This window comes from Polyodon spathula, chromosome 2 (assembly GCF_017654505.1).
Source record: "Polyodon spathula isolate WHYD16114869_AA chromosome 2, ASM1765450v1, whole genome shotgun sequence".
NCBI lineage: Eukaryota > Metazoa > Chordata > Actinopteri > Acipenseriformes > Polyodontidae > Polyodon > Polyodon spathula.
In genome coordinates this window covers 12006553-12016877 of record NC_054535.1, presented here as the reverse complement: position 1 = coordinate 12016877, position 10325 = coordinate 12006553, and the positions used below count along the sequence as shown (strand labels likewise).

The following is a 10325-nucleotide window of genomic DNA, read 5'->3' as shown; positions in this document are numbered from 1 at the left end:
ATAGGAAGTTTCAATGATAAATATAAAATCATGTGTTAACGAAATAGGTGGATTTCTAACACACCCTTTTTGAGTGACACAAAACTGTCTATCAAAAACTGTGAACCAATGGAAGGGCCAACAAGGACTTGTTTACAGTACAAGGGAACATCTATATATCGTGTTATTTAAACTCAAAACAAGGATTTTCACTCTCTGGATTTGCTCTTTCTTCAAAACATCTCATCGCTCTCAACTCATCAAACTCCAAAGTTCTTCAACGAAGACGCAACGATGTAATCTTCAAAGCTGTCCCGGAGAAGGTGGGCTGCCTCCAAAACGCCGAAAGCTTTTGCCTACAAACTTCTACAGAGAGGACGACTCTGTTAAGAAGACTTTGTTTTAAACATTCCAACAGAGTAAGTTTCAAACTTATATTGTGTGTTTACAAGTAACTGAACTGAAGCCATGCTATTGATAATGTCACAATATGTAATGTGTGTATATTCAACTAGATGCTGGAACATTCTACATGCATACTTAGCCATGTGGAAGTTAACACATGTATACATAATGCGTGACTGAACCGAACAATGCGTGGTGAACTACTAAAGACTGCTTCACTAAAGCAGCTCTATGACCAGAGAGCACATCAAGGATTCATTATGAACATTTAACAATGCATTACTTTTCCTCTAATGTTTTATTTTGTTTCTTCTTTATACATATGTTTTTAACTATGAAGCCTAACCTTTAATCTTCTTCCTTTGAGAATATGAATACATTTAATAATAATTTGGATTGTTAGGTTTCTTTTTGTCTTATAACAAATACACATTTATGATTGATTTGAAATACTTAAACATAAATAATATTAATTGTTAATCTCTTTTCATCATGAATCTGGGGATAATTAAGCCAGAATCGCTAGTTCTTATTGAGGAATTGTGTTTATTATGGTTAATAATTACATTATGAGCTATAATGGGTATTTTCTTTAATGGTAATTGGCGAGGACAAAGTTGTGACATAATCCCTAGATATGCAATGTAAATATGCACAACACCAGTTTATAACACAAACCAAGTGAAGGAAAAGATTTACGATTCTCTGTCTCCTTTACGCTATCATGCATGACCCCTTGGTAAATGACTGTCTCTATTGGCCGCAGCCGCTATATTGTTTACCTTCTGGGTCAATATGTTCCTGCACCGGAGTCTCACCTTCCAGGCTGGTTGACTTCCCGACCATGGAAATGAACTGTCAGGCCAGCCTGTCCAAAGACTTCCCCTTTCACTACTTAGCGCCCTCACAGGTCGGGAGTGAGATTTCCAACCAGAACTCATTATATTTCTGTCACAATATAATATCAATCTTATGAAATATCGTTCTTTTGATTACTGGTCACATTGGTCATTACATTTGGCACACAAAACACATTTTTTAAAGTGTTTTTTTTATGATTATGATATAAAAGTTTATTCTTCAGACAAGTGTCACAGTCAATTTTGGGACTCAGTGCCATGTCTGTTGCATCCTATTTTGACCTGGTCTCATGGTTGATTCATAGTACACATAAAAATGCTTTTAAATCCATTTAATACCATTATGCACTGTCTGTAGACCTGATTGGCAGCAATTCTGACATGCAAAACATAAAGTCATTTAAATATTTGGAGGCTGTATTTTGAAACTGTAACCACCTACCAATCGACAAAAAACGACCTTATTGGCTAGTGCTATATGTCAGGAAGACAACCCTCTTTGTTTAATGAAATATAGGAACTGGATTAAGTGGTGCACGTCAAGTCCAGTTCTGCCTATCCTCTGCTCTGAGATCATGCCAGACGCGACTGTTAGATGGGGAAGCAGCATTTACTTTTTGATCAGAATTAAGAATTGATCTTAACATAGATGATGGGAAATGTATGTCTGAGAGGTCCATGAGGGTAAATGGGAAGCCATCTTGAGGCAGAGAATGCAGTTTAAAAGTTTTTAAAAAGTGGTCAAAATATAAAAGAAAACTTCCGCCAAACCCTGGGAATGAATTGTCAGGCCATCCAGTCCAGGGCACTCTTTACACAGTGCCATCACAAGTCAGGAGGGAGATCTAAAACCAAGAATTATTCTTTCTCTGTCACAACATACTAACTAAATAATTCTACTAATGTACACCTTTTTATTTAATTAAACAGGAACTACAGGTTTGCTAATGGAATTAGTACATTTATATACTGTAGTCTTCCTTTGCAGCATGTTTACATCTTGTGTCAAAAACGTGCATTATGATTGGGTTGCATTACGTTGTTGCCTGTGTGTTGCCAGCTTGCCAACTGCATGCTTGTCTCTCGTGTGATCACCGCAAACTACAAGGCAATACGCAAGAAACAAATGTGTTCATCTTATTGCCATTGACAAAAGTCGCCTGTGTGACTAGGCCTTTAAACTTGCATCATCTTGTAGTAAGAACTGTGATGTTTCACCTCACAATCACATACAGAAACACTACTGTGCAGTTATCAAACATACAAATTAAATAACAAAAACAATAACCTACCTTACCTGATGTTTAGATTCCCAAGTCCATCCTGTTTTTCATTGCAAACTTGTCGAGTACTTATGTCTCAGTTTTACAACAGCCGTTTAAAGCATGATTCGCACTGGACTGAAAATCAGATGTCCTCAGAACTGATCAAATGCAGAGGATGTGAAACATCACAGTTCTTAATAGTGTGATTTCGAGTTCATTGCAAGTTTGGAGTGTAGTTCATTTTTACTTACAGAAGCATTTCGGTAAATTCTAAATGAAATGCAATGTTGTGACCAAAGAAGGCACATTTGTGCATGGTTTGTATTTGAAAACAATGAACCAGATTTAAATAATTAATTTCATTGTAACTTCTTTTCCAAAGGCTACAATAACCATTTCATCCTTTGGGTGATACATATTTCCATACGTATCTTAAACACGTGCACACATGTTGTCCAATTAAAGGAGAGGAAGGCTGAATCTGGTATAAAAATGGCAGGACTCTGTCCGATCACCAAACTGTGTTTGACTTTTATTTTTATTTTATTTTTTAAGTGTGTTTTGGCGGGCAGTGAAGCAAACAGCTCACCGGACAGACCTTATATTGGTTGGGACGGGGTTTATAGTGTCGCATTTGGCTGCCGTTTTTGTCTCTCCCACGTCGTTGAATAATGGATTTTGGGTGGGCGTAATGCTTGTTCTTCCACCATCTGTAATGTGATGTTTCGTGTTGTGATATTTTTAATGTGACATTTTGTAACAACTTTAAGTTACCCCCAGACAATGGTGTCTGCTAATAAATAAATAAATAAATATATAATAATATGTGAACTTTAAATGTTACTTTATTGACTTCGCTATTTGATTGGTTAACCTCTATTTCCTGTTTTGTTCATAGTTCTTTTGATATATTTCAGCAAACAAATAATGGAATTGTAAATATAGTTTTATAAGAAATATAAAATTTGTGAAGGACTAAATCCTTAGCTTTATATTTAAATACTAATTTCATAATGAAGGCATCATCCTGTATATTAAGAAATTAATATTAACTAATATTTGTAGATTACCAAAATAGTGGGGGTGTTGTCTAGGATATTAATGTTAAATATGATATCTTCATAAATATGCATTACATCATTTCAGCCTCATATTTTATTTGATTTATTTGACTAATGCATTTTTATTGAAAGTGTTTATCTGTTTTATGCTGCATGTTGGTGGCACGAGACCATGAATTGTTTATTTATCACTGATCCATTTAGCCATTTAATAAATATTAAACACTAACCATTCTGCCAAATATTTCACAAGAGCATGTCAAATTTGCCTTGCAAAAAAAAAAAAAAAAAAAAAAAAGCCAAGCTAGGAGGATACATAGACATTTAAGAATTAGTGACAGAGACGGAAAAAAAGAGACAGAAAGCAGATCTCAACATATTTAACATACAGTAGCGATGATGACCGTTGTCTTGGGTAAGTTGGTTGGTGATGGACTACTGGCATTGTTGGGGGTTGCTGGGAATGCATTCATCCTCGGCAGTAATGCCTGGCATTTTTCTAGAGTGAAAAGGGGAGGGGAGAAGCAGGGTTCCCACCTTGCTGGAGAAATTACAATCACATGCATCGCAGTTGCCAACTTGCTCCTGGATCTGTCTGGCTTCCTGTGGTTTGTGACGAAGGTCTTGCACTTGGACTGCCTGATTGGGAACGCAGGGTACACGTGTATAACGTACACTTTAATGGTCACGGGGGCATGCAGCTTTTGGTTCACTACCTGCCTATGTGTCTTTTATCTGGTGAAGATTATCAGCGTTCCCAATGCCTTCTTCATCAGACTGAAGCGGAATATCTCAGTCCTGACTTTCACCTTTCTACTCATCAGTTTCATCTTCAGCTGTGTCTTAAGCATACCTAACATTTTGTCTATTCAGTTCTACCAAACAAACATCTCGGAGGCCAACGGGAATCTTTCACAGTCAGCCTGCGATATGAACATCTCAAATAATATCCCCAGCGGGATTCTGATCTTCAGTGGGGTCCTGTTGCTCTACCTGCCTGCAGTAATCATGGTTTACGCCTGTGTCCAGATTGTGGGGTACCTGCGCCATCACATTAAGAGGATGGAAAAAAAACGTGCTTCTGACATACCTTTATCTTCTTGCTCATCTTCCCCAGCTCTGCAGGCCCAAATCAGAATCTCCAAAATGATCGCCTGCCTGGTCTTTATCTACTTGCTCTGTGATACTGTCCTCTTACTGGTCCTCTTGAGCAGATTTATAAGCAACAACGCTTTGTTTCAGGACTTTGGGGCTTTTGCTATTTCTGTTTTTTCAGGGGGCATAGCCTCCATACTCATTTTTGGAAATTCCAACCTAAGGAGGAATCTGATGTCTGTCTGCTGTCCTGCCTCTAAGCCACTAAAATACAACAGTGAGCAGTGTTTTAAAGTTCTCATTATGAAATAGCATCTGTATTGTGAACAACTAATGTTTGGATTCTGTTTTCACTAATCTTTTCATTCTTACTTTGGTGCTGGACAAAATAATCAAGTACAGCTATGGCCAAAAGTTTTGCATCACCTAGAATTGTAGGATTGAGAAATAATAGTTAAATACAAAATATATTAACATAATTTGGATAGTTTATCAGGCTGTCACTCGATTGAAATATTTGATGGGTTAATTTATGGGCATTAGTTGATTAGTCAGTAGATTAATCGGTGCACATTTTAAAATAAAGTTCTGCACAGTAATACTTACATTAATAATAATAACACTTACATTAATAATAACACTTACATGAACAGAATACAAGTAGAACATAGACGTTATTTAATGCGCTGGAGCGTTTCGTTGTTTATATCCGAAGAAACTGTCGGCATCCAATGCAAACTCACTATTCCATCTCAGATGATTTTTTATTTTTTTATGTCAGAGCGGCACATTGCAGTTCCCAGATTTGTGCTATTTTATTCCTAGTAACTCCCATTTCAGCATTGAAAAGATCTCTGGTTAAACATAAACCCGTTGTTTAAAAAGATAGTCAATAGGCCTATCAGTGCATTACAGATTTGCATTATTTTCGGGTAACTTACAAGTGCATTGCGGGGTTACAATAAAACAAACGAAACAAACAAATAAAACATCTACATGTTGTTTTCATTTGCTCAAATAAATTAAAAGACTAAAAGTGAAAAGTAGAACACAGCAGTTAAATTGCACACAACTGTACTTGTAATGCGTACATAATGCGTTGGAGCGTTTCATTGTTTACGTCCAAAGAATGTCGGCAACCGTCCGATACAAACTTTTTTTTTTTTATCTCGATGCAGACTTTTTTTTTTATATCAGTCACAGCTACACTCTTATCAACTCTAAAATTCTGTGCTATGTTATTCCTATTAACGGCCTTTCCAACAGTGGAAAGAAACATCTCTTAAAAAGAAAAATATGTGACATTTTATATCGTGAAAAAAATAGATAAAAAATTCTGCTTGTGAAAATAAATTGTGAAAAAATTATTCTCCGATCAATTCATTGGTTGATTAATTGGAGAAGCGCCAATATTTTATTTAATATCGTGTAATCAAAGCAGCTGTAATTGTCGTTATGAAGCAACATTAGTTCTATAGGGTGACGGAAAACTTGACCATAGCTTTTTTTAATGAATGAATAAACTACTATCGCTACAAATTAAGGATCTGAACTGCTGTAATAATGTAATCATAATATTATTAGATTTAAACAGTACATTTGAACTGGATTTATAGAATATTGTAATTTATTAGGAGCGTGTTAGTTTAATTACATACAGTAAACCGCAGATGTATCTTTTTAACACAGCGGTTGTTGCAGCTTTCTAACATTTTCCTTACAGGGCAGTTTTTGTACTTGTTGGTCAGGTATGAATTATAGTAGGATGTGGGATATTGCTATCTGCACTATCTTTAATAAACAAGGATAAGTGCTGAACCGGTAAAAACATTATTCACTGTTTCAAGTGCCCTTAGGCTGCTGAAAACATTTATTCTACATTGATACGTGTTTCATAATGCGATTTAATTATTTGTTAATTTGGTAATTGAATTTGGTTTTTGCTCTTTTGTTATGCTTAATTTAAACAGTTAAAATGTTTGTCTCTCATATTGTGGGGAACGTTGACACGAGTTTGTTTTTTTTTTTTTTTTTTTTTTTTTTTTTTTTTTGTGGTTTTTTTACATATATATATATATATATATATATATATATATATATATATATATATATATATGTATGTGTGTGTGTGTGTGTGTGTGTGTGTGTATATATATATATATATATATATATATATATATATATATATATATATATATATATATATATATATATATATATATATATATACATTGTGTTAATGTATAATTGTATTACTTTAACAATAAAAACCACATTTAAATTGCAAGCCTCTTTTAAGTGTTACATTTGAAATGTATAATACTATAATTAATTGTTGAAATAACGGTTACATTTTGTTAGCTTTTCTGTTTAATTGTTCTGACTTTCATTGACAAATCAACAGTTTTCTGTGGACTTGTAGCACAAACTGTGGATTAGTTAATCAACAATACATCTGCCCCGCACTTCCCTTCTCTTCAAAGCAGCCACTTTTAGTTAGATCAAAGACCACGAAAATGTTTTTGACAAAATATTACTATTGTATGCTGATTAAAAAATTATAAAAATGCTCACATTTGCAGACTATTTGTAGCAGAATTTTAACAAAGCAGAATGTGGTGAACTCTGCTTAGAATCTAGACAGGGGTATGATGAGTGCCTGGAGAGAAGAACAATACTGAACCCATTACATATAATCAGGCCCATTTTTAAAAGAGAATGACTGCATAAGCATTTCCCAAATGCATCTGCAACAATGCTCAACAACGAAATTACAGTTACTGTTAAAAGTTCAGAGTGCCCTCAAATTCTTTGAAAAGAAGACCTGCTGAGAAGAACCACAAAGAACACATTAACACAAAGATAACCGTTTATTACCTTTCTCATTAGATAAGCATCAACACTTTAACCAACCAAGGGCCCAGTTCATGGTGCATTGTTTTCTATTTTAATGTTGTGGTTTTTAGAGATAGCACCATCATGCCATTCTTCTTAACCATTGCTTTGTATTCACATTTTCCAATTAGTAACACTGTTGAATGTGTAGCTCTAAACATAAAACCTTTATCTTATTTTCACTTGTAGAAGCTTCGAGGTAAAATTATGAGAACGAAGGGTCTGATTTAAAAAGCTGTTTTATTTTTACTTTATATAAGGCAAGGGGTGTAGAACCATTGCCATGGAAACCAGAGGAACAAGGAACATTGGTGCACCACTGAAGTGCTCAAATTGTCTTTATAATTTATGCTGATGTTTTTAGAAATGTGTGTCAACAGGCATTAGTTTCAATAATCATTTTGAAACTGACTTCTTACAGACCAGGAAGCAAAACAACAAATTAAAACATGTAGCTCATATTTTCAACATAGTTACAAGGGAACAAACTTTATGGTAATACTCGACACCCTGAACTCACCTTTAAAAATAGTAACTGTTCTATATTCATAGAATTTGACAAGCAAATACATGCAGAGGTGAATGTCCCTCTATTCTGAGGTGGGATCTACTATAACAGACTCATTTTCTTCATGGTTGTGTGAAACATCTTGATTGGAAACCTCCTGATAAGCTGTTGATTAAAAAAATATATATATAATTATTATTTGAAGCTAACAGTACTTGAACCCACAAAAGGTCCCACTTTTTGGAAACCAAGATAAGATGCTTGATGATCTGAATGCTATAGTATTCAGGCTACAGACTATATTAAAACAATAATATTCAAGTTATTGAAACTGGAACCCTTCATTATGACTGCAAAGAAGAAACTACAAAAACAAATTTGAAACTATTACTACTTCTCAAGCAACTGTCTGTTTTAAGCTTGCCCTCCTATGTCTACTGCAAACCGCGCTGCACCGCTCAGTTTTGGCGGCCAGTGAATTTGTATTTTGGGGTGGAGTTAATCAACGCTACTTTTGCAAGGATACACCGCTTGCAATCAAGTCACTGCTTTGCAATTTTGTTTTTCAACTACAGAATTCAGCACTACATGGCAGCAATGGCAGGATGCACCATTTATCCACTGGCTTTTACCATGGCAATGGAAGTAATTATTAGGGCATCAAAATGGGTAGTTGGAGGAGAGCACTTGGCTTCTGGAATGAGACTACCATCAATTCGAGCATACATGGATGACATGACAACCATGACTACAACAGTAGCCTGCACTAATCGGTTATTGAGCAAATTAACCAATAACATTGAATGGGCACGAATGAAATTCATGCCTACTAAGTCAAGGAGCGTCTCTATAGTTAAAGGTAAAGTAGTGGATTAAAGGTTCTACATTAATGGTGAGGCAATACCAACAGTGTCTGAGTAGCCAGTGAAAAGTATGGTATGATGTGGATCTAAAGGATACAGTTTGTGCGGTAGAAGTTAGACAACAAGCAGTGGAAGGGTTGAAGAGCATAGACACCAGCACTTTTCCGGACAAACTGAAACTCTGGTGCTTTCAATTTGCTTTTTTTAATCTGTTCATATGTCAGGAAATGGTTTGGAGTTCCACGCTGCCTCAGCAGAGTGGGGCTTTATGGTAAAGGAATACTGCAGCTACCAGTCTCCACTCTAACTGAGGAGTTTAAGTGCGCCAAGGTCCAACTGGGAATGACATTAGTGGAGTCACGTGACAAATGCATAAGGGAGGCAGCACCTGTGTTAAAAACTGGAAGTGGGTGGAAAAGGAAGCCATGGAAGATGCAAAGGCTGCCCTTCAAATCGTGATATCTTGGGGAAAGTTCAGCATAGAAAAGGGGGCCTTGGTCTCAGTTCAGCTCCTCCTACATGGCACAATGCAGACCCAGCTCAATGGAGGAAGCTGATAGTCAACGAGTTGACAACTGGAAGGTGCTAGAGACTAGAAAAGACTGGGAGATGTTGGTTAATGGCTTATTTTTCCACCTGAGATTGCGACCACTAACCTTCAACAAGACATTGTCTTGTGGTCTGGATCAGCACGCCTTATTCATCTAGTAGTGTTAACAGTGCCATGGGAAGATGCTGTGGATGAGGTGTATGAGAGGAAGAAACTTCAGTATGCTCAACTAGCTGCTGAAGCGGAACAGCGAGGATGGAGAGTCCGAGTTTACCCAGTGGAGGTGGGTTGTCGAGGATTTGTGGCACACTCTACAACCTGGTTTCTCAGAGACGTGGGGTTCAGTGGCCAAGAGTTGCATCGCATAGTGAAGAACTTATCTGTAGTACCAGAAAGGAGGAGCAACTGGCTGTGATTGAGATGGAAAGATTCTGGCTGGGGATCTCAAGCACAATAGAAAGAAAGCAACGTTGATACACAGGTAAGTAAGCTGGACTGAGTAGAGTGGGGGATGGAGGGGAGTGATGCTAGGACGTCAGAATCACTGTCGAGCCCTCGAGGTGTTGTGGGCTAGTCGACGAAACAGAGGACAGAAGATACCCACTTGAAGATGCCAAAGATGTACTCTACTCAGCTCAATCCAGACGGTTGTCATACTGATGTGCTGGGGAGGCAAAATAAGCTGATCCCTGGAGCCTGCACTACACTTCAGCCATCAACACCAGGCAGAAGGATATCTACATCATCAGATGGAAAGAAATGCAAATGGATGGAGATGAAGATGGATCAGACTAGTTTACTGTAAAGCTCCATCTTAGTTGGTGCTTATCTTGGCGAGAGCTGA

The 10325-nt window shown here is 36.7% G+C and overlaps 1 protein-coding gene across 1 annotated transcript; it reads left to right on the top strand.

The window, feature by feature from the left end:
- Positions 1-3969: 3969 nt before the first annotated feature.
- LOC121328795 (taste receptor type 2 member 140-like) lies at positions 3970-4977 on the top strand. The gene has a single exon (XM_041273859.1). The coding sequence runs from the start codon at positions 3970-3972 to the stop codon at positions 4975-4977; it is 1008 nt and encodes a 335-aa protein (XP_041129793.1).
- Positions 4978-10325: the final 5348 nt, after the last annotated feature.

Excerpts from the sequence above, each read along its gene's own strand:
- LOC121328795 (XM_041273859.1), top strand. The coding sequence starts at position 3,970 with ATGACCGTTGTCTTGGGTAAGTTGGTTGGTGATGGACTACTGGCATTG.